The sequence below is a fragment of the Chiloscyllium plagiosum genome, chromosome 22, assembly GCF_004010195.1.
Source record: "Chiloscyllium plagiosum isolate BGI_BamShark_2017 chromosome 22, ASM401019v2, whole genome shotgun sequence".
Taxonomy (NCBI): domain Eukaryota; kingdom Metazoa; phylum Chordata; class Chondrichthyes; order Orectolobiformes; family Hemiscylliidae; genus Chiloscyllium; species Chiloscyllium plagiosum.
The window spans coordinates 4539074-4564360 of NC_057731.1; the positions used below are offsets into that span (position 1 = coordinate 4539074).

The 25287-nt window shown below is 39.2% G+C and overlaps 1 protein-coding gene across 1 annotated transcript in view; it reads left to right on the plus strand.

The window, feature by feature from the left end:
* jmjd1cb (jumonji domain containing 1Cb) overlaps positions 1 to 24439 on the plus strand; it is a 61945-nt gene extending 37506 nt beyond the window's left edge. Inside the window, exons 11-20 of the mRNA XM_043712297.1 lie at positions 2875 to 3083; positions 5188 to 5466; positions 5794 to 5965; positions 7970 to 8060; positions 9259 to 9389; positions 9480 to 9596; positions 12631 to 12770; positions 13287 to 13460; positions 16004 to 16138; positions 23563 to 24439. Coding sequence (XP_043568232.1) covers positions 2875 to 3083; positions 5188 to 5466; positions 5794 to 5965; positions 7970 to 8060; positions 9259 to 9389; positions 9480 to 9596; positions 12631 to 12770; positions 13287 to 13460; positions 16004 to 16138; positions 23563 to 23655 — 1541 coding nt within the window. The 3' untranslated portion in view covers positions 23656 to 24439. The remainder of the gene's footprint in view (positions 1 to 2874; positions 3084 to 5187; positions 5467 to 5793; positions 5966 to 7969; positions 8061 to 9258; positions 9390 to 9479; positions 9597 to 12630; positions 12771 to 13286; positions 13461 to 16003; positions 16139 to 23562) is intronic.
* The last annotated feature ends 848 nt before the right edge of the window (positions 24440 to 25287 follow it).

Genomic DNA, 25287 nt, shown 5'->3' on the forward strand with positions numbered 1-25287 from the left:
AAGTAGGACTCCTAAGTACCTTTGTTTGTCAGATTTACGAATCCTTTTCCCATTTAGAAAATATCTAAGCCTCTATTCTTCCTACCAAAGTACATACATTTACACTTTCCCACTAATTCCAGTTGACACGCCTTTACCTATTCTCCTGGACAGCCTCCCATTTCCTCAACTCTGTCTGTCCTTCCAGCTATCTTTGTGTCATTTGCAAACTAAGCAACAATGCCCACAGCTCCTCTGCAACCATCACTGACTCCAGTGATTCCTGAAAGATCAAGACTTAGGAACTTGTTAGCTTTTAATTCTAATGATTTGGTCAATCCCTGGTGATTGTATTCGTATTAAGTTGCTCCCTCCCTATTTATGTTTTCATTTAAAAATTATTTTTGGGATATTCTATTCTCTGTAGAGAAGGCAGGTGTAAAATACCTATTTGATTGATCCACCGTTTCCTTAGTTCTCATTTTCAATTTCCAAAATCTCTGGAGGACCAACATTCACTTCACCTACTCTTCTCCTTTTTAATTACCAATCCATTTTAATATTTCTAACTTTGGCTTTTACTATAATTTCTCTTTTTAAACATTCTTTATTGCTTTTTATCCAACCTTCTGACAGCCCTCAAACTGAATGTGAAATTCAGACATGCTATGATCAATGTCTTCATTAATTAATTAATTCTGTCTCATTGCACATTATCAGGGTTGGAAGAGTCTGCTTTCTGGTTGGCTGTAAAACATATTGTTTTAAAACACTGTCCGGAAAGCACTCAACTTATTTTCGAAACTGTATTTGTCAACTGATTCATCCATTGCTTATGTAGATGAGAATCACCCAGGACTATCACTGTACCTTACTCACAATCCCCCATTATTTCCTCTTGTTTGCTTGTTTTCTGGTACATTTACTGTTAGAGACTCTACAAAATACTTCCACAAGTGACTTACCTTTACTCTTTCTTATTCTATCCAAACTGGTTCTATGTCTTGATCTTTAGAACAAGCATCATCATCTCTCTATTGCAGTAATATCATCTTAATTGAGGGAGCTATCTCTCTGCATTTTCCTAGCTTTCTGTCCTCCTGAAATGTCATATACTCTTGAGTATTAATGTGCAAGCCTTTTTTATCTTGGAGTCATGTTACTGTAATAGCTAAGAGAGCATACATATTAACCTACTGGAGCCATCAATTTATCCATTTTATTACGAATGCGCAATGTTATTTTACTACGCTAATTAGATATGGAGCACTCAGTTTTTTTTTGCTATTTTTGCAAACTCTAGCTTTGTGCACTGACATGCTCTGATTTCATTTCCCATATTGCTAACTTGCACACTTGCCTTTTCCTCTCTTTTCAGTTTATCATATCTTCCCTCACTTGATCCCTTGCTCCCAATATTTATTTTAACACCCTCTTTACTGCCTCAGTTGTATGAGTTGCCACAACATTGGTTTCAGCATGATTCAGGAAAGACCAGCTCTTGCTTTCCCCAGTGCTAGTGCCAGTGCCCATGAGTTCAAATTCATTTTTCCAACATGCATTTGTTCTCCAATCTTATTTACCTTAGGTTCAATTTGCTCGTGTCTCTAGTAATAATCTGGAGATTATTAACTCCTGTGGTTTGTTTTTTAATTTAGCCCCTAACTGCACATATTTCCAGTAGAACCTTTTTCGCAGTTGTATAAATGTCATTAGGAAGAACAACTGGACTATAACAAGTGGACCCTCCCCCTCATATTGCAGGTTCGTGTCCAATCCAAAGCAAATGGCAGCAGGCATATAACATGTCTTCCGGACTCTTGCTCTCATTTGCGAGAATGGTGTCTACTCCCCTACACAGCTTCCTGCTTCCAATATATTTGTTATTATGTCCTCAACCACCTTCTCTTCCTCTCCTCCCCCCTGCCCCCACACACACACAAAAATGGTGTCTTGCTCATTGATCGTGCAGCCCCCATTTTCAGCCATGCTGATTGCAAGAACCTCTGACTTGATGGGTAAATGCAAAGTTTGAGACTTATTCATTTTTATCTTCTTGATCCTATATTTGCATTCACTTGTGTCTATAGTCACAAAGCAAATCAAAATAAAGACAAACGTAAAGGATGTGACAACCGGGGAACTAAATATCCAGGTACCCTTCCACTATTTGTGTAACAGTGTGACATTCGGCCTCCAGCTCAGTGAGCAGAAGGCCCTCAAGCCACAGTCGCTTATTACAAACGTGTTTACCTTGGATCTTGCTTATGTCCATAAATACCTCTATCCTGCAGCTGCCACATATCACCATCCTAATTACATTGAATTCATAACATTTCATCAGGAAAATCAATAAATTCATGTTTCTTGGCTTGTTTGCAATTATATTCTTCTTGTTTCAGAAATATTCTTGCACACTTAAAATTTTCTTGTGAAGATAAATACGAAATGCTCATCAGGGCAGTCACTCATCTGCTTCCTGTGATGCCACACCTCAATTTTTGTTACCTGACTGGCTTCTGATGGTGTCTACCCAGCTCAGGTCTTCCTGTGTTCTCTCACCACTTTTTTAAGACATGTTCTACTCTTTCTAATAATCCTGGTTAGTATAAAATGGTACAGACTGGGCAGCAGGAAAACTAATTGTCCATGAACAAATCTACAAAATCAAATGCATGTTAGAATTTTAGTATTCTGTGAACAGTTATACAGTTTATGTCAAAGTTTACATTATCTGTGAGTTTTATATATATTGACAGTGAAGTTTAGTTATGACTGTCAGCTTGTTTTAATAATTCTGCATATGAAGTTACTTGAATCTGTTTCCTTGTTCTGGTATTATGCCACTCTATATCTGCAGGACAAAATACCTATTTTCCTTTGGTTTGGTTGCAGAAACCAAAGAACTACCTGTGTCCAAGGCAGTGAAGGTTAAATTAAGCCAGCTTGATAAAACGGAAGATTGCAAAACTACTGCTGTGTGTTTCAGTAATGAACATGGCTCAACTCTACGAGATTTGCTTACCTCAACAGCTGAAAAATTGCAGTTTGGCTCAACTGATGCTGGCATTGCCTTTGCCCCAGTCTTCTCTGCAGGAACCCCTGTAAGTATTGTTGCATTTTATAATAGTGGTGCATGAATTTGCTTTTCTACAGTACAATCATTTATTTATGTACATCAATTATATCAGGGAAATGGTGTAAACTAACAGAACATAGGTAGTTAATCAATAAGCTAGCATTGCCTGTACTTAGAGATTTTAGGAGAAAATTTGATCAATGGTCACTTATTTAACAGTATAAAATGAGCTTGATGCAAGTTATTCAAGTGAGGGTGGAAATGATTTGATATGTGGGAAAAATACAGCAGGTCAAGCAGCAACAGAGAAAGGGGACTCAACGTTTCAGGTCAGAATGTTACATCAGTCAACTCCCCTTCTCCTCTGATGCTACTTGACCTGCTGTGCTTTTTCCAGCTCCCCCTTTGTCCACGCTGACTCTCTAGCATCTGCAGTCCTCACTATCTCCAATGGTTTGATTTAACAATAATCATGGGAGATGTTAATCTACCTATGACCTGTAAAAGACGGAAGGTCAAAGGTAGCCTGAATGAGTTCATAAAGTGCCCTCTGATCTTACACTATCCCATGAGAAGAAACATCTGTCAACATTTACCCCATCCAGCCCCTTAGAGTCTTAGATGTTTCAATGCGATCACCTCTCATTCTTCTGAATTCAAGTGAGTAGAGTCCCAACCTATTCAACCTTCACTTAGATAACAACTCATCCGTTACCATGGATCATCCTTGTGGAGCTTCTCTAAATTGCCTCCAATGAAATAATATCTTTCCTTAAGTAAGGGAACTGAAATTGTTTAGTAGTCCAATTGTGATCTCCCCAGCAATTCGTATAGTTACAGTAAAGCTTCCCCAACTTTTACTCCAGCCCCTTGAAATAAGGGCAAATATTCCATTACTCTTGATTACCTGCTGCACCTGTGTGTTAGCCTTCTGTGCTTATGCACAAGTACCCCCCCCCCCCGTCCCTTTGTGTTGCAACTTTTTGCAGTTTTTCTCAGTTTAAATAATACGCAGTTCTTTCTTTCTTTGCTTCCAAAATGAAAAATCTCAATCACATTATACTTCATTTATCAACTTTTTCCCCCTTAGCCTTTCAGTATCTCTCTGTAAACTTTGTGTCCCTCTCACAATTTGCCTGTTCATTCTCTTTTTTGTCATCTACAAATTTGCCGACAGTACATTTGCTTCCTTCTGCCAAGCCATAAATATATATTATGAACAGTTACAATCCCAGTACTGATCCTTTTGGAACCCACTGGTTACAGGTTGCCAATCTGACAATGAACCTCTTATCCCCATTTTCTGTTTCCTTCTCATGAGCAAGTCTTATTCATGCCAGTGTACTATTTCCAACTCTTTGGCCAGTTAACTTAACCAGTTGTGAGGTATCTTGTCGAACAACGTTCATAAAGCCATGCTGAACCTGCTTGATTAGGTTTCTAAATGTTCTGCTATCACTTCCTTGATAATTGATTCCAGTACTTGTCCAACAATAGATGTTAGGCTAACCTGCTTTTTGTCATTTTCCAATTCTCCAGTACTTCTCCAGAATGCAAGGGTTTTTGAAAAATTGCAACCAATGAATCCTCTTTCTCTGAGGCAACTTCTTTTGAGATTTTAGAAAGTAAGCCATCAAAGCCTGGGGTCTTATCTGCCTTTAGCCCCATTAGTTTGTCAAATACTGCTTCTCTAGTGATGGACTTAATTCCTCCACACATCCTTCAGTTTTAATGAGATGTTTACAGTATCTTCCACCATAAAGACTGGTGCAAAATATTTATTTAACTTAGAGTTATATAGATGTACAGCACAGAATCAGGCCCTTCAGTTCAATTTGTCCATGCTGACCAGCAATCCAAAATAAATCTAGTCCCATTTGCTGGCATTTGGCCTGTGTCCCTCTTAAACCCTTCCTATCCATTTACTCATCCAGATGCCTTTTAAATGTTGTAATTCTACCAGCCTCTACTTCTTCTGGTAGCTCATTCCATACGTACACCTCCCTCTATGTGAAAACCATTGCCCCTTAGGTCTCTTATAAATCTTAGCCATCTTACCTTAAACCTGTGCCCTATAGTTTTGCACTGCGAGTCATAGGCAATTCTTGTCTTTTTATTTTTCTTTTTAGACTGGGAGAGGAGCAAGAAGCATGCCAAACCTCTTGGATGACATAATTGCATCGGTAGTGGAAAATAAGATTCCAGCAAGTAAATCAGTGAAATTATGTGGAAAAGAAGAAACAAAGCAGAATTTACAAGAAACCAAAAAACTCAACACACAAACAATCAGCACAAATCATTCTGAAGTACCACATTCTTGGCTTTGTGATGGGTTTTTACTCTGGCTCCAAGATCCTACAAATTCCAACAATTGGAAGATATTCAGGGAATGCTGGAGACGTGACCAGGTACAAATTGATATTCAGGAAGTAAAAGCAAATGTAAATGATTAAAGCATTACCAATGGGATTAAGATTGTGGCCGTTGATATTAGATATATTATTCTTAAACCACTTCAAAATAATGTTATTACAGTATCAATAAATGTATGAATAAGTGAAAAATTAGACATTGTTCCCTGATATTAGCAGACATTCAATTAAGCAAGACATGGTTTTATGTATTTGGAAATGAGAATCTGATGCAAATATGTTCAGAAACTGATTGATTAGAAATTACACCAAAATTGTTCTTCAAAATATTCTCTTCATTCTCTCAAAAACTTTATTTTTCAGCCTGTTCTTGTATCTGGTGTGCACAAAAAACTAAATTCCAACATTTGGAAACCTGAAAGCTTTTGTGAGGAATTTGGAGACCAGAAGGTTGACCTAGTTAACTGCAAAGATGGCAGTATAATCTCCAACACAAAAATTCAAGACTTCTGGGATGGTTTTGAAGATTTAACGAGTAAGTGTGGTATCAGTGAGTGATTCAGTACTGTTGTAATTATAACCAATAATTAAACTACATTAGCTGTTTGGATTCTTGATTTAATTGACAGAGTTTTTATTTGCTTTCTCACATGGAGTCATAGAGATGTACAGCATGGAAACAGACCCTTCGGTCCAACTCGTCCATGCCAACCAGATATCCCAAACCAATCTAGTCCCACCTGCCAGCACCTGGTCCAAACCTTTTTAAATCCTTTCTATTCATATACCCATCCAGATGCTTTATAAATGTTGTAATTGTACTAGTCTCTCCACCATTTCCTCTGGCAGCCCTTTCCACATATGCACCACCCTGTGCGTGAAAACATTGCCCCTTAAGTCTCTTTTATATCTTTCCCCTCTCACCCTAAACCTATGCCCTCTAGTTCTGGTCTCCCCCACCCCAGAGAAAAGACATTCTCTATTTACCCTATCCATGCCCTTCATGATTTTATTAACCTCTGTAAGGTCACCTTTCAGTCTCCGACGCTCCAGCGAAAACAGCCCCAGCCTATTCAACCATTCCCTATAGCTCAAATCCTACAACACCGGCAACACCCTGGTAAATCTTTTCTGAACCCTTTCAAGTTTCACAACATCCTCCCGATAGGAGGGAGACCAGAATTGCACACAATATTCCAAAAGTGGCCTAACCAATGTCCTGTACAGCCGCAACATGACCTCCCAACTCCTGTATTCAACACTCTGACCAATAAAGGAAAGCATACCAAACACTGCCTTCACTATCCTATCGACCTGTGACTCCACTTTCAAGAAGCTATGAACCTGCACTCCAAGGTCTCTTTGTTCAGCAACACTCCCTAGGACCTTACCATTAAGTGTGTAAGTCCTGCTGAGGTTTGCTTTCCCAAATGCAGCACCTCGCATTTATCAAAATGAAACTCTATCTGCCACTCCTCAGCCCATTGGCCCATCCGATCAAGATCCTATTGTAATCTGAGGTAACCTTCTTCGCTGTCCACTACACCTCCAATTTTGGTGTCGTCTGCAAACTTACTATACCTCTGATACTCACATCCAAATCATTTATATAAATGATGAAAAGTAGTGGAACCAGCACCGATCTTTGTGGCACACCACTGGTCACAGGCGTCCAGTCTGAAAAGTAACCCTCCACCACCACCCTCTGTCTTCTACCTTTGAGCCAGTTCTGTATCCAAACGGCTTGTTCTCCCTGTATTCCATGAGATCTAACCTTACTAACCAGTCTCCCATGGGGACCCTTGTCGAACGACTTAGTGAAGTGCACGTAGGTCATGTCCACTTGTCTGCCCTCATTAATCCTTTTGTAACTTCAAAAAACTCAATCAACTTCGTGAGACATGATTCCCCACGCACAAAGCCATGTTGACTATCCCTAATCAGTCCTTGCCTTTCCAAATACATGTACATCTGTCCGTCAGGATTTCCTCCAACAACATGCCCACCACTAATGTCAGGCTCACTGGTCTATAGTTCCCTGGCTTGTCCTTACCACCTTTTTAAATAGTGGCACCATGTTAGCCAACCTCCCGTCTTCCACCACCTCAACTGTGACTGTCGATGATACAAATATCTCAGCAAGAGGCCCAGCAATCACTTCCCTAGCTTCCCACAGAGTTCTAGGGTACACCTAATCACCCTGGGGATTTATCCACCTTTATGCGTTTCAAGACATCCAGAGCTTCCTCCTCTGTAATATAGACATTTTTCAAGATGTCACCATCTATTTTCCTACATTCTATATCTTCCATGTCCTTTTCCACAGTAAACACTGATGCAAAATAATCATTTAGTATCTTCCCCCATTATGTTCAACTGTACTTTGTTTTCTAAAGGCAATTGTAAATCAAATATTTTGAAGTTTACAAAAACTTTTGTTTGAAAATAGTTTTTGATAAGAACCAAAACAGTTGTGCTCTGGAAGTTTAATGCATTTATATTTTCTCTGAAATAATCAAAATCTTTATTCTTTGTGTAGAACGAATCAAATCTAAAAATGGGGAATCCATGTTACTGAAGATGAAGGATTGGCCCTCTGGTGATGATTTCAGAACTGTGATGCCTTCCAGGTAAAAGCTACAACTGAAAATGCATTTGGAATTTTGACTTACAGCTCTAACCTTCTAGGAGATAGTGAGGTCTGCAGATGCTGGGGATCAGAGGTGAGAATGTGTTGCTCGAAAAGCACAGCAGGTCAGGCAGCATCCGAGGAGTAGGAAAATTGACGTTTCGGGTCAGAACCCTTCATCAGTCCATTCATGATGAGGGCTTCGGCCTGAAACATCGATTTTCCTGCTCCTCAGTTGCTGTCTGACCTGCTGTGCTTTTCCAGCAACACACATTCAGCTCTCACTTATGCCTACTTGCATTGACACACTTTATCTCTTGTGCTCTTTTAAATCTTTATGCAGCTTGTATAATTGCAAGTGAATTTTAGGTCAGAGGTATTCTGTGACTGTATCTGTAACTTTAGATAGTTACAAAAGGTATAAGATATATGTTGTCATCACCTTTTTCCCTCTGGGAGATGTGCTACTCGCATCATAGGTAAAGTCAGGAACTCAGGACTTGCGAAAAGAGAATGCCTTACCCTGCATGTGACACAGTGTGCAAAATTGTGTGCTGCCTTGACTTTTTTTTTCAGTTAAGCAAGTAGAAAAGTATAGGAAGAAATCATATCCCAAAGTTTCTTATGTTTCAAGTAACGCATCTAACTATGAGAAGTCTAGTCTGTTCAGCAATCTTAATTTTAATTGCTCCGCCAGTAATGTTGACATAGCTATCATTGATTGGCCGGAAGGCACATCTGGTTTACTTATGGCCTTTTAGGGAAGGAAATCTGCCATCCTTCTGTGGAATGGCTTACACGTGACTCAGACCCATGATCATGTGGTTACATCTTAACTACTCCCTGAAAAGGTCCAATAGCTTAATTGAAAGGCAACTAAGAGTGAGCAACAAATATTGGTCTAACCAGCAACATCCGCATGATTTGGAAAAGTGTATTGTGAGAAAATTATTGTATTAACACTGCTTTATAAATATAATTAGATATACTTTGAATTTTGTACTCTATTTTGTTGTAACAGCTTCCGGTATCGTAATTTTATGAATCAGCTGTGTGAATAACCTACTGTTATTGTGCTACGCAGTTAGTAAAACATTTTTTGGTGTGATGATTGTCATCAATATTCTTCAGTTAAGTCATTACTATGTCTCTTTTCCAGCACTTAGAGAATCTATAAGTTTTTTAAAATTTCTTTGCAGGTTTGATGATCTTATGAAAAATTTGCCACTACCAGAGTATTGTGATCCAGAAGGAAATCTGAACTTGGCATCCCGAATCCCAAGTTTCTTTGTACGACCAGATTTGGGGCCAAAACTATATGGTGCTTATGGTGAGCATAGAAAGTTAGTACACTATCTACAATAATATGGTTAACTGGTTGGAAAAGACAAATTTCTAAATTATTCCTTTTTTTTAACAGGGCAATCAACCATTAAGGAACATGGAACGACCAATCTCCACCTAGACATTGCTGATGTAATCAATGTGCTTGTTTATGTTGGTGTGCCAAAAGGAAATGGGAACAATCACAGAGCAGGTAATTTCTCAAAGCTTCCTTTTCACTGTGAGCCGATGGATCTTTTCATCGTAGCACTGTTTTCAGTGTCTGGCTGTCCATAATATAGAATGGAAGAAGCACTCATTTTGAATGTACTGAGAATTGTGAATAGTTTGCTGTAGCAGTAAAGATTCTAGTAACATACCTTGGTTTACATACACCTTCACCTCAGATCTCAAATGTATTCCCCTTAAATGGTTTCTCAGTTAGTTAACTCTGATTTGATGGACAGTAGCCAGCAATATGTAGTTCATGGACCTGGATTTGCTGAAATGACACGCACTGTTGTTACAGTGGAAACCACAGAATCAGAGAATCGCTACAGTGTGGAAATAGGCCATTTGGTCCATCAAGTCCACACAGACCCATCCCTTTACCCTATAACCCTGCATTTTATATGGCTAATACGCCTATCCTACACATGCCTGGACACTATGGGCTATTTAGCATGACCAATCCACCTAACTTGCACACCTTTGGACTGTGGGAGGAAAATGGAGCAGTTGGCGGAAACCCACACAGACGTGGAGAGAACATGCAAACTCCATACAGTCAGTCACCCAAGGCTGGAATCAAACCTGGATTCCTGGTAAGGTGAGGCAACAGTGCTCGCCACCGTGCCGCCCTAAACCTTGCAAAAAAAGACTTCCGTCTTTATTCAAAACGTTACCTAAACTGATGATCTTTCTGGTTCCCTCGAGACTCTCACTGAAAATGTTTTAAGGCTAATTATCAGAAGCTCTAGACCCCATTAAAATTAGCACAATCAAGTTTGTTGAATTAAGATTATTGCAATTGCCATAGTCACTTTGATTATTACAGATTGGTGCTAAGAATCATTGCAATAGTTCAATTGCATAGTCGGTTGACCTGATTTAAGACTTAATTGAAATCTTAAAATTCAATCAAATAGTAAAATCATTGTTTGAGAACCGGGCACATGTTAATTTCACCAGGTTGAAAATTTTATTTTAATACTTAGTGATCTTGCGTGTTCAGCATGGATTGCAACTGAAAACGAAATATGATTTGGGATTGAATAGCATTCTGGCAGAATCTTTATTCATTTGCATTTCATTTATAATTTATATGTATAATGGGTTAAATACAAACTGATGGCGCCAATTAAACCAGTTGAATTTACCACTAGAGCATTGGGTGGTACAATATTCCTTGGTGCCCAAGCACCAAAAGGCACTTCTGCCCACGATGGAGTGATAGAAAACAGGGATACACAAGAGGCCAGAATTGGAAGAAACATTGATATCTTGGATGATTATAGAGCTCAAGGAGGTGAAATGGGAGGTTAGAAACATGTCAGTAGCTGATAAGGACATAAACCAGTGACAACATCACCTCCAATCGGGCAACTTCTCTGTAAACATCAAGAAGTATAATACTGTTTGATCCTGCAACTTGAGATAGTTAAGGTGAGGCAATACCTACTCACTATACAATTATGCTCATCAAGGTGACATTTCACCAATATCCTAATGAATTGCATGTGAAAAACCATGAATTCCCTGCTGCAATCTTCTGAATAGAGCACCATTTAGAAATGCTGTTGAAGCCAAATAGAAACTCAGAGCAATAGAATATCTTGGGAATTGACCCTAGCAGTATCATACAATTCTTTAACATTCTGAGTTGACAGAGAAAAGCCAACATGTGCACCAAGAGGTTTAATATCTATAGGTGTATAACTCAGATCTGTGCAGTGTGTTCAACTTATCCGTAGATGCTGTTTTAGGACTTAACAATTGGCAATCTGACAATCCAGCAATATTTTATTGTTCAAAAAGGCTCTTTTGACTGATATAAGTTCTTGTTTTTAAACTTTAATCCATCAACACAATTAATGGTCAGACCTAGAACTGATGTGAGGAGGCCTATATAATATATTAAAATTCTGTGATACTGTATAAGCTGGTCCTAGAACTAATGAACTTTATGTTCAATACTCTGAGAGCATTTCAAATGTAATTCATTGGCGCTGAATTGCTTTGGGATGTCTTGGGGCACAAGAAAGATGCTATAACAATTCAGTTTTTGTTTGCATATTGTGTATCGTCAAGAACAGCTCTTAGAAGTAATAGGGTTTGCAAAATGCCCAATTAATCTTCCTCTTACGGCAAACTTTATCTTGTAACCAGAAGAGCATGTCTTGTCAGCACTAACACAGATCCTTTCTTCCAAACTAAGGAAAGATGATATTAGGGATTTTGGGGCTGGGCTGAACTGAGAGAGAAGTGAAACAGTGACTTTCATTATCACAAGAATGTGTTAAATGTAAGCACTTGCTTATGTTTTTCAGAGGTGTCATCTTTGTCAGTTCCCACTGTATGAAAGGAATTATCATGGAGTAGAATGCAATATAACCGAACTTCAGTGTCAAAGACTCTCTGATTGTGTTGACCCACGTCCTGGCTTAGCCTGAATTTTAGTACCGTACATAACCTCATCTGGATATGATTGACCGAGTTATTTTAGAATGTATACTGATTGCCCATCAGTGATAAATACCCTCTGATACAGAATTAGACAAAGGTCTCACTTATTGTGTGGTTTGGCATGCAGTAGCTGGTTGCTTAGCAGAAAGGGGTGATCACCCAGTGCTTTTCCAAAACTTATTTCTGATTAGTCAAGTAATCACTATTCTATCAAGTTAATTAATGATACTATTGTAAACTTAATGGCTGGTTATTAAATGGGCAAAAAATCGTTGGGAGTTTTTACACCCATGAAGTGTTATCTGAGATGGTTGCCCATTGAACAAAATAGGAAACAGTTCTTGCCAGCTCTTTCAGGATTGAAATCTGGCCAAATTCCTAAACACTTATTACTGTATTCGCAAAATAAACACTTCCTGGGACCTGATTACCAGAGTAATTTGTGTTTCAAAAGAAAAACAAAGTGGCAGTTTATAAAGTTAATTTCCAATCCCATATGTTCAAACTGTTAAGCTTAAGCATTGGAGCATTATGGAAAATGTCCAATTTGTTTTTCTACCCAGCTATCTTGAAAAAAATTGAGGAAGATGAAATTGATGACACCACAAAGAAACGATTGAAGGATGGGGACGAGCTTCCAGGTGCTTTGTGGCACATCTTTTCAGCCAAAGATACCCACAAAATTAAGGAATTTCTACAAAAGGTGAGCAGTTTACACATTTATACAAAACAACTACAAGTGAAGTGCAGTTGTCATGTTGTGAAAGTATTGAAGTTGTCACACAGAATCAGTGTTATTAACGGGTTTTAGAAATGAGAAAGTTTAATGGTTCTGTCGGCGAAGAAATTTACAATGAGTTTTTTCAATTGCCATTGAAATAAGCACAAAATGAAATCACCTTATCAAGATATTGCAGAATTAACTCTTTTTAAATGTTTGACACTATTCAAGTCTTGTATTGAAAAGGAAACTTTATTAAAACAAGATAATTTTCTGTAATTTGACCAACCCATAAGTTTATATTCCTTGGGAGATGTAGTATTCATTTAACTTCTCTATTAAAAAAACTATGTGTAAGTAAAACTAATTTCTTATGAAATCAGGGCTGATTGAGGCAAGAATCATTTGTTTTAGTAATTCAAAGTATATTTATATTTAGTGAACCCAGTATAAAACATTGATGATAAATTTATTTCTCCATTGTGCCCCTATCAAAAGAGTCATGAGGATCAGGGTCAGGAATCACCCGACCATGATCCGATCCGCGATCAGACCTGTTACCTAAATAAGAAACTGCGCCGAAGACTCTATGAAGAAAGTGGAATACGCAGCTGGTCCATCTTCCAGTTCTTGGGTGATGCAGTCTTAATACCAGCAGGAGCACTTCGTCAGGTAATTCAAGGCAGTCTCTGCCAGTACATTTTAAAAAGCAAGCAACAGAAGCAGCTGCAGGCTGTTTGGTTTTTGAAAGATCTAATAACTATATTACTGTTGCTGGGTCAAAATTTATTTGTCAGCAATCTGAGAGTTGTTTACAAGAGCACCCAGGTTCCTCAGAATATCAACATTCACCACACTCTCCGTTTCAAAAATGGTTGGTTCCCAGTGTGTCAGGTTTGCCTTAGAAGGAAAGGCTTATACTCATTGGAATTTAGGAGAATGAAAGATGGTCCTGGACTTGATTCCAGCCCTGGGAGACTGTGTGGAGTTAGCAGATTCTCCCCGTGTCTGCATGGGTTTCCTCCGACTGCTCCAGTTTCCTCCCACAGTCCAAAGATGTGCAGGTTAGGTGAGTTGGCCATGCTAAATTGCCCATAGTGTTCAGAGATGTGTAGGGTAGGTGGATTAGCCAAGGGAAATGCAGGGTTAGTCAGGGGAAATGTAGAATAATAAGGGTGGAGGAATGGGTCTGTGTGGGTTACTCTTTAGGAGAGGTGGTGTGTCATTGTTGGGCCAAATGGTCTGTTTCCAAACTGTCGGGATTCTATGGTTTTATTGAAACGTAACATTCTGAGGGGGATTGACAGGGTAGTTTCCCTTGGAAAACCATCAGGAACTGGGGATACAATTTCAAAATTGGACAGATGTTTGGTCAACAGGGATTCAGCAGTTATAGAGATCAGAGAGGAAGATAAAGTCCAAATCAGATCAGCCTGCTCCTACTTCTTATGTTCGTGTGTGCTGCCTTTGAATTTTTCATGTTATGTTCCATGTGTCATGTTCTTACTCACTCACTGAACCTGTCTTTAATATTTAAGCTCTGTTGTCCTCCTCACAACTTACTTACCTTCTTAACATTGTGTCTTTAACAAATGTGGATACATTATACTCAGTATCAACATTCCCTCTTTGCTGTGCATGCAGCTGTTCTGATGTTGGCATGCTAATCGTGGCATTAATTTTCAGTTACGGAAGTCACTGCTGCACGTGGCCAATACAGAAATGCCAACCTAAAAATGACTTACAGTTTATTTCTAAGCTCTTCTGTTTGTTAGCTAATCCTCAATTAATGCTCACCAATCCCATGAACCCTGATTTTGTAAAATATTCCCTTCACAGAATTGTTCCAGCACACCACTTAGCCTCCAGCTCTCCAGTTGAGCATTTCCCTTAGTGCCATTCTCTTGGTTTCTCTCCATAACCCTGCACATTCTTCTTTTTTAAATAACAGTAGAATTCCCTTTTGAATTCCTCAACTGAACTGCCTCCGGCACACCTGTCGGCAGTGGATTCCAAACCTTAATCATTAATGTATGAGAAAAAAAATTACGTCATCTTTGCTTCTTTTGTCAAGTAAATCTGTGCCCTCATTCTTGATCCTTTAATGAGTGAAATAGTTTCTCCCTGTGTACTCTGACCAAATCTGTCATGATTCTAAATTTGTCTATCAAATACCCTCTTGAGTCCTTTTTTTCCCCCAAGGAAAATAGTCCCAGCTTCTCCAATCAGTCTTCATAACTGAGTTTCCTCTGTGAAACCATTCTCACGAATATTTTCTGCACTGTCTCCCATGTGTTCCTAAAGTGTTGTGGTACCAAATTGAATGCGTTTAGAGGTTGATGTCCACTACCTGTCACAAAACCTGTAGCAAGTTAGTTAATTAGATTTTCCCTTAACAAAATCATGCTGCCATTCCTTAATTTGTCCCTGTTACTATTAATTTTGCTGCAAATTATTGCTCTAGAATTCTTCCTTCAACGATCGGCCTCATGATTTCTGAAGAAGTTTCACTGGACCTGAAACTTTAGCTCTGCACTCTCTCCATAGATGCTGCCAGATCTGCCAAATTTCCCCAGCAATTTCTGTTTTTGTTTTGTATTCTCTCTCTGGGCTTCATTTCCACCTATCGCTTACTCTTCCACCATCCCCCCAGCTCATCTTCGGCGGGGTTGGTGTGGACTTGTTGGGCCGAAGGGCCTGTTTCCACACTCTAAGTAATCTAATCTAAAACCAGAAGTCATTATCTCAGAGTAAGGAGTCACCCATTTAAGGCAGAGAGGAGGAGGAATTACTTCTGAGAGTTGTGAATCTATGGAATTCTTTACCACAGAAGGTTGGGTCATTAAGTACATTTAAGGCTGAGATAGAGTTTTAATGAGTAATGAATCCAGGGTTATGGGATAAGTGGAGTTGAGGTTTAACAGATCAACTCTGATCTCATTGAATGGCGGAGCAGACTCAAAGGCCCAGTGCCATAGTTCTGATACATCTTATGACCTTATGGTGGGTAAAAGCTTGGTTTTTAGACCATAGTATTTAATGTTATTTGATTGTTTTCAAAAGTGGGCCGTGGTCATCATTTCTGTATCCTTAATATATAATATTTTACCCTTAAAAAGCAATAAGGTAAAGTTTATGTTGCCAAGTCTCAGTTGTATATAATTTAGTTATTATGTAAGTCAGGTGCAACGATCACTCTTCTTTATGTTTTTCAGATGCAAAGTATTCACAGTTGCATTCAGGTCTCTGAGGACTTTGTATCACCAGAACATTCGATGCAATCTTTCCATCTCTCACAGGAACTGAGGCACCAGTCAAAACATGAGCTAAACTATGAGGATAAACTGCAGGTATTGACTTTTCCTCATTTAAATCATATGACTAGTATAATTTTCTTGAGAAAAGAAGATGAGTCATAATAAACGGGTCCTTTTCCAAAGTGCAGTCATCGACTTGTGGGGTATCATGGAGTCAGTGCTTGGACCCCAGCTGTTCACAGTATGTAAAATAATTAAATGGGGAAACTAAATGTAGTATCTCCAAGTTTAAAAATGACACAAAGTTGGTGGAAGAGTGAACTATGAGAAGGATAGTGAGACACTTTGGTGTGATTTGGACAAGTTGATTGAGTGGACAGGTGCATGCCAAATGAAGTATAATGTGGATAAATGTGAGGTTATCCACTTTGGGAGCAAAAGCAGGAAGACATTTGATTATCTAAATAGTAAAAGATTGGAAAAGGGGGAGGTGCAGTGAGACCCGAGTGTTCTTGTATCCCAGTCGCTGAAAGTAAGCATGTACGTGCAGCAGGTGGTTAAAGGAGGCCAACAGTGTGTTGGCCTTTATAGTGAGAGGATTTCAGTACAGGAGTAGGGATATTTTTCTGCAATTGTACAGGGCCTAGGTGAGACCACACTTGGAGTATTATGTGCAGTTTTGGTCTCTTCATCTGAGGAAGTATGTTCTGGCTTTGGAGGGGGTGCACTCAAGGTTTACCAGACTGATTCCTCTGATGGAAGGACTGGTGATGGAGTAAATGCAGGTAAGAGGTTTCCATTGTTTGGGAAGTCCAGAAAAGGATAGAATCTACAAGTGGCTTGCCACTTCGTGTGAGATGAAGAGAAATCTTTTTTTGAGGGTTTTGAACTATTACAATTCTATACCACAGATGGCTGTGGAAGCTCGATGTTTGAGTATTGCTAGATTTCTGATTAGCAGTGTTATACTGGGTACAAGGCATAGAAGTGTTTGATTAGCCATGATTCTATTGAATTGTTGGCCAGGTAGCAGCCTAAATGTGGAGCCACAAGAGATGGGGATATACTAAATGAATATTTTGCATCAGTGTTTACTGTGGAGAAGGACATGGAAGATGTAGAATCTGGGGAAATAGATGGTGACACCTTGAAAAATATCCATGATACAGAGGGGGAGCTGGATGTCTTGAAATGCATAAAAACGATCAATCCCCAGGACCTGATCAGGTATACCCTAGAACTATTTGCTGAGATATTTGTATCATTTGTTAGTCACAGGTGAGGTGCCAAAGGATTGAAGGGTGGCAAGGAAAAGCCAGGGAACTATAGAACAGGGAGCCTGACATCGGTGGGACAGGATGTACATGTATTTGGAAAGGCAAGGATTGATTAGGGATAGTCAGCATGGCTTTGTGCATGGGAAATCATGTCTCATGAAATTGATCTGAGTTTTTTGAAGAAATAATAAAAAGGATTAATGAGGGCAGTGCAGTGGAGTGGACGTGATCTATATGGACTTCAGTAAGTCGTTCAACAAGGTTCCTCATGAGAGACTGTTTAGCAAGGTTAGATCTCGTGGAATACAGGGAGAGCGAGCCATTTTGGATACAGAACTGGCTCAAAGGTAGAAGACTGGAGGGCTGTGATCAGTGGTGTGCCACAAGGATTGGTGCTGGGTCCACTACTTTTTGTAATTTATATAAGTGAGCATAAGAGGTATGGTTAGTAAGTTTGTAGATGACACCAAAATTGGAGGTGTAGTGGACAGCGAAGAGGGTTACTTCAGAGTACAATGGGATCTTAATCAGATGGGCCAATGGGCTGAGGAGTGGCAGATGGAGTTTAATTTAGATAAATGCAAGGTGCTGCATTTTGGAAAAGCAAATCTTAGCAGGACTTACACACTTAATGGTAAAGTCCTGGGGAGTGTTGCTGAACAAAGAGACCTTGGAGTACAAGTTCATAGTTCCTTGAAAGTAGAGTCACACGTAGATAGGATAGTGAAGGAGGTGTTTGGTATGCTTTCCTTTACTGATCAGAGTATTGAGTACAGGAGTTGGGAGGTCATGTTGCAGCTGTACAGGACATTGGTTAGGCCACTTTTGGAATATTGCATACAATTCTGCTCTCCTTCCTATCGGGAAGATGTTGTGAAATGTGGAACAGTTCAGAAAAGATTTACAAAGATGTTGCCAGGGTTGCAAGGTTTGACCTATAGAGAGAGGCTGAATAGGCTGGGGCTATTTTCCCTGGAGCATCGGAGGCTGAGGGGTGACCTTATAGAGGTTTATAAAATTATGAGGGACATGGATAGGTTAAATAGATAAGGTCTTTTCCCTAGATGGGTGAATCCAGAACGAGCAGGCATAAATTCAGGGTGAGAGGGGAAAGATATAAAAGACACCTAAGGGGCAGCTTTTTCATGCAGAGGGTGGTGCGTGTATGGAATGAGCTGCCAAAGGAAGTGGTGGAGGCTGGTACAGTTGCAGCATTTGAAAGGCATCTGGATGGGTATATGCTTAGGAAGGATTTAAAGGGAAAGGGGCCAAGTGCTAGCAAATGGAACTAGATTAGGTTAGGATATAGAACATAATAGTGCAGTACAAGCCGTTGCGCTGACTTGTGAAACCAATCTAAAGCCCATCTAACCTGCAGTATTCAATTTTCGTCTATATGTCTATCCAATGACCATTTAAATGCTCTTAAAGTTGGCGAGTCTACTACTGTTGCAGGCAGGCTGTTCAACATCCCTACCACTCTTTGAGTAAGGAAACTACCTCTGACATCTGTCCTATATCTATCAACCCTCAATTTAAAGCTATGCCCCCTCATGTTAGCCATCACCATTCAAAAAGGCTCTTGCTGTCCACCCTGTCTAACCCTCTGATTATCTTATATGTCTCAATTAAGTCACCTCTCAATCATCATCTCTCTCATGAAAACAGCCTCAAGTCCCTCATAAGATCTTCCCTCCATACCAGGCAACATCCTAATAAATCTCCTCTGAACCCTTTCCAAAGCTTCCACATCCTTCCTATAATGCAGTGATCAGAACTGTACGCAATACTCCAAGTGCGGCCGCACCAGAGTTTTGTACAGCTGCAGCATAACCTCACGGTTTCGAAACTCAATCCCTCTACTAATAAAAGCTAACACACCATTTGCCTTCTTAACTTGGGTGGCAACTTTCAGGGATCTATGCACATGAATACTGAGATTCCTCTGTTCATCTACACTACCAAGAATCTTACCATTTGCTCAGTACTCTGTATTCCTGTTGCTCCTTCAAAGTGAATCACCTTATACTTTTCTACATTAAACTCCATTTGCCACCTTTCAGCCCAGCTCTGCAGCTTATCCATGTTCCTCTGTAACCTACAACATCCTTCTCCACTATCCACAACTCTACTAACCTTAGTATCATCTGCAAATTTACTAACCCACCCTTCTCCGCCCTCATCTAGGTCATTTATAAAAATGACAAACAGCAGTAGACCCAAAATAGATCCTTGCGGCACACCACTAGTAACTGAACTCCAGGATGAACATTTCCCATTAACCACCACCCTCTGTCTTTCAGCTAGCCAGTTTCTGATCCAAACCATTAAATCATCCTGAATCCCATGCTTCTGTATTTTGTGCAGTAGCCTACTGTGGGAAACATTATCAAATGCCTTACTGAAATCCACATACACCACATCAACTGCTTTATCCTCATCCATCTGTTTGGTCACCCTCTCAAAGAACTTGATAAGGTTTGTGAAGCACGACCTACCCCTCACAAAACCGTGTTGACTACCCGTAATCACATTATTCCTTTCTAGATGATGATAAATCCTATCTCTTATAACCTTTTCCAACACTTTACCCACAACCGAAGTAAGGCTCACTGGTCTATAATTACCAGGGTTGTCTCTACTCCCCTTCTTGAACAAGGGGACAACATTTGCTATCGTCCAGTCTTCTGGCAGTATTCCTGTAGACAATGATAACAAAGATCAAAGCCAAAGGCTCGGCAATCTCCTCCCTGGCTTCCCAGAGAATCCTAGGATAAATCCCATCTGGCCCAGAGGTTATTAACACCTCCTCAATCCTGTCTAGTCTAGTCGCCTGTATCTCGGTATTCTCCTCGATAACATTGTCTTTTTCCAGTGTGAATTCTGACAAAAAATATTCATTTCGCGCTACCTCTATCTCTAACTCCACGCACAACTATCCTTGATTGGCCCTAATTTTACTCTATTCATTCTTTTATTCCTGGTTTTCCATGATCCTGTCCACCAATGACTTCTCATGTCCTTCCTGGCTCTCCTTAACTCTTTTTCTTTAGCCTTTCCTGGCTAACCTGTAACTCTTAAGTGCCCATTCATGTCTCATCCTAAGATAAGCCTTCTTCATCCCTGTGATGAGAAATTCAACTTCCTTAGTAAACCATGGTTCCTGTGCTCAACAACTTCCTCCCCGTACATACTTATCAAGGACCCGCAGTAGCTGTCCACATTTCAGTTGTGCCCATCCACTGCAGTTTCCTTCCCCATCTTATGCATCCTATCTGGTCAGCATGGACGAGTTGAACCAAAGGGTCTGTTTCCGTGCTGTACATCTCTATGACTCTATGAATAGCTTCCTCCTATTCCTATGTTCCACTAACAAGGTAATCTCTGACTACTGGCTCTTTTGCCACTAGAAAAGGTTTTACTCTTATAAAATGTTACTTAAGTTTTAAAACAAAATGACAGAGGTGTTTAAAAATTATGATCTTGGGAGAACAATTCAGCTTCTCTTTCCATGTGACTAAAGTCCCTCATCCTGTTCAGGTCAATTGATTCTGCACCCTCTTAAAGGAGACAGGTGCTCTTTGCTCTGCCTCTCCCATCCTTTGCGCTACTCCTTTTCTTGCTCCTCATAATGCTGTCTCCGTTATTCCATTGCCTCCCTTGCTCTGTTCCCACCCGTGATACATTTCTTTGCACACCTCCCCTCCCTGTCTCTGTCCCTCTGCTCCCCTTCCTACCCCACCTCTGGCATTGCTCCTTCTCAATCCTGATGCCATGCCCTTCCCTTGGTATTGTACTTCTCACAGCTGTCCTTTCCTATGCACTGCAGTCTCCTCCCTCTACTTTTCTCTCTGATCCTCCCCACTCTCTATTCACTGGATGATTGTCTTAGGTAATATCTGCTGAACCTTCCAGATTCAACCTACATCGGTAGCCATGATTTGGAGATGCCGCTGTTGGACTGGGGTGTACAAAGTTAAAATCTCACAACACCAGGTTATAGTCCAACAGGTTTAATTGGAAGCACACTAGCCTTCGGAGCACCGCTCCTTCAGCAGGTGATAGTGGAGGACTCGATCGTAACACAGAATTTATAGCAAACATTTACAGTGTGATATAACTGAAATTATACATTGAAAAACTGGTTGTCTGTTAAGCCTTTCATCTGTTAGTTTCACTTCTATCACTGTATTCTAATAGATGAAAGCTTAACAGACAACCAGTTTTTCAATGTATAATTTCAGTTACATCACACTGTAAATGTTTGCTATAAATTCTGTGTTACGATCGAGCCCTCCACTATCACCTGATGAAGGAGCGGCGCTCCGAAAGCTAGTGTTCTTCCAATTAAACCTGTTGGACTATAATCTGGTGTTGTGCGATTTTTAACTTTGTACATGGGTAGCATTCTTTCCACCCGTGCCATTCCAAACACTGATCATACAAGGAGAATGATGGGATCCTTCATTTAAAAAAAAACTCTTTAACAATCGCTATGAAAAATGTGTTGGAAACGGATTTCCCTCTTCCTCCTCTTCAGTAACATTCAGTGCTCTGCACTGATGTACTAGAAAGCTCAAAGGTACTTAGTGTTCACATTATTAGATGTTCCAGTATCCTGTCATCTTTCAATTAATTTTTTTTAACCTGAAATAATCCACAGGATTATCTATTTATGAAACTACAGTTCAGTGTTTTATGGTTGTGAATTCCATCTCCTCGGCCTCATTTCAGAACTGAAGTTAAAGTTTTTTTCAACTTCCTTTCCTTTAATTACTTGAGGTTAGTCTTGTAGTCCTTCTGTACACAGCCTCCAAACAGTGTGTGCAATTAAAGTATGTATTTTCAGCAGGATATCCTGCACCTTGTACTCTCCTGATTCTGCATACAGCTCAATACTTGGTTTTGCTTAGTGCTATGCTCATCTTTTCCAGTTCTCTTTCAACATGTCCTTTAACTTATTCACCCCCTTCATTAATGCATCAGTGGCCTGGCCAATGTGTAACCTTCAAAATGAGGCAATGGCCTATTGGTGTTATTGCTGGACTATTAATTCAGATACACCAGTGATGTTCCGGGGACCCAGGTTCAAATCTCACCACAGCAAATGGTGGAATTTGAATTCAGTAAATATCTGGAATTCAAAGATCGATGATGACCATTATCAATTATCGGGAAAACCTGTCTGACTCACTAATATTCCTTGTGGAAGCAAAACAGCCATCCCTACCTGGTCAGGATGATGTGACTTCAGACCCACAACAATGTGATTTGCTGTTAACTGCCCTCTGGATTAGACAATAAATGCTGGTCCAGCCAACATGAAAAAAACCATAAACAAACAGAATATTTGGTAATTTGCATATAGCTATCTAATTGTCTGAAATTTAGCTGTGATGATTCTTCGATAGCAACAGTAACTGGACTTTCTAAGTACTTCAGTCGAGTAAGGTTTTGAGCTGTTCTGATATAACTTTCTTTTTTCCTTTCAAGTGCATCTTTTTCTCCATCACATATAATGTCATGGTTTGAAATTTAGCTGTTGTATGTCCAAGTTGGAAATATTATCCAGCTCTTTACCGCCAATGATAATGTTGCTTGGTAAAGGCAAAATGCTATTAGTTTTATACAATTTTAACTCCATTTCAGTGTGTCAGGAATAGAGTTGAAAAGTGAGGTGCTGGAAAAGTGCAGCAGGCCAGGCAGAATAGTTTCCTGAAGAGCTTATGCCCGAAACATCGATTCTCCTGCTCCTCGGATGCTGCCTGGCCTGCTGCGCTTTTCCAACACCACACTTTTCAACTCTGGTCTCCAGCATCTGCAGTCCTCACTTTCTCCTGTCAGGAATAGAGTCATACACCAGTTCATATGCTGTATTGCCATCTGTTAGCAGTAAAATGTTACATGAATTAAAACTCATCCTAACATACACTCTCCCCACTTTTTCCAGCTGTGTTACAGAATTCTTGCTATAACTTATTGTGAAATGTGGAATATGTGCTTGTTTTCAGTTTATTATAATTTCTTTGTCAACTAATCTAATTTGAGCTTTTTTGATTCAGTTGCACTACTATAATCCACCAAATTGTATAAAGCCCCAAATTTCTAACAGCCTTGTTTTCGACTGCTTTTAAAATAAATTACATTAGTTATTACTCTGATTCACATCATCTGCAGTTTTTATTTAATACTAATCCTGTTTACTGTAACAGTTTCTCTAATCTCTGCTTTTCCTTTCAGGTAAAAAACATAATATACCATTCAGTTAAAGATGCTGTGGGAACCCTGAGAATGCATGAAGAAAAGATATTGAATACATCACAGAATGCTTAATGTTTTTTGTAGTTTTGTGACTTTATATGATCCTTTGTTTTAAAAAGATACATCAGCAGTGCCAAGCAAATTTGTTTTTGTGGTTACAACCATGTTGTGGCTACTGTAACAAATTGGCCAATGTGTCAAAATTAATATTATTATAAAAACAAAATGCAGCCTCTGATAATATACAGGAAACTAGCACTGTGCTGTTCCATGTATTATATTGTACATTTTTTTAAAAAATGAAAATGTATTTATTTTTGGACAAAGTGTTACAGAATTTTATGCTGTATTGTAGATCTAATGTAAACATGATTTGTACAGTTTTAGTTTGCTAAAATGGATATTTTTCACTACATTGAGACAGTTACTGTGAGAAGGCAGATGCGACTATTAGCTATGCCTAATTTTTTTAATTGCTGAATCGCACAGCTATCCATGTCATATCTTAAAATACTGCCAAATAAGATACGTTCTGAAGTTCCTTACAATATAAATTGACTGGATACGTATACTACACACATCAGCCTTTAAGTATTCATTGTAAAATTAAAGCATTTACAAAGCTGTAATTTATTCAAAAAGTTGTCTTGTTAGATTTGTTATGGTGAACTTTTGCAAGCAAAATGAATTACCAAGAAAGTTGATATTCTGTGTAAATACATATAAATATATACATTCAATTATGTATTTTTTTAAAACATAGCTTGCTTCAGTTTGTTCAAGTACAAGTGTTACATGCTTTGTACGTTTAAATTTAAAGGGGTTTTACATTTTCCAATAAAATTGTTTTATCAAATATGAGTTTACATACTTTGTGGTATTGATGAAGTTATACAGTATTTGAATCTGCTCAGTCATTCTGGATATTAAGAAAATCCTTTACATAATTCACCTCAGAGTTTGCTCATTGTGAGAAAAAGAACTCACTCACAAAATCAGCCTTAGATAAAGCCTTGGAAACAAGAACAATTTATTACAGCCTTACAAGTACCGGACGCTTCTGCAATCAAGCAGAAATGCGTGCGAAAATAGAGCATGTTAGCATTCTTATTCAGTTTATAAGTTGCAGAATCACGCCTCCCTTTTCCCATCCTATCATGGGCCAATTACCTCACTTGTTTTTTTCTTATCTGGCCATCCTGCTGTCCTTGTATGTCTGCATTCTTTGTTCCTGGTTTGTTACAACTTGTTCTTTTATCCAGTTTCTCTTATCATACTATAAGCTTTATTGTGAAATGCCCCTGCTGCTGCCTTTTGTGGTTAACTACAACACTTTTAAAGAAAATAGTTTTAAACAAGGAAATAACTTTAAAGACCCTCTATATTCATTAAAGTCTTAGCCTTAACTATGCTACAAGAATTCCGCGACCGTTTGTATAATGTCCCCCCCCCGCAGAAACTACATTTCTAACCTCCCACACTCATTACACAATACAGTTGATTCTGCATGTTTCTTCAATACGATTGAAGAACTTAGACCATTATTTGTAGAACGGGAATTTTCCTTACCCGTGTATAATACAGGATCGCATGGGAACAGACCTATTGCATTATATCAGATCAGACTGTACTGAAAAGATGCTAAAACAGTTAAGTTACTTTCAGATTGAATATTTATATCTGCATGTCTAGAATTTTCTTCCA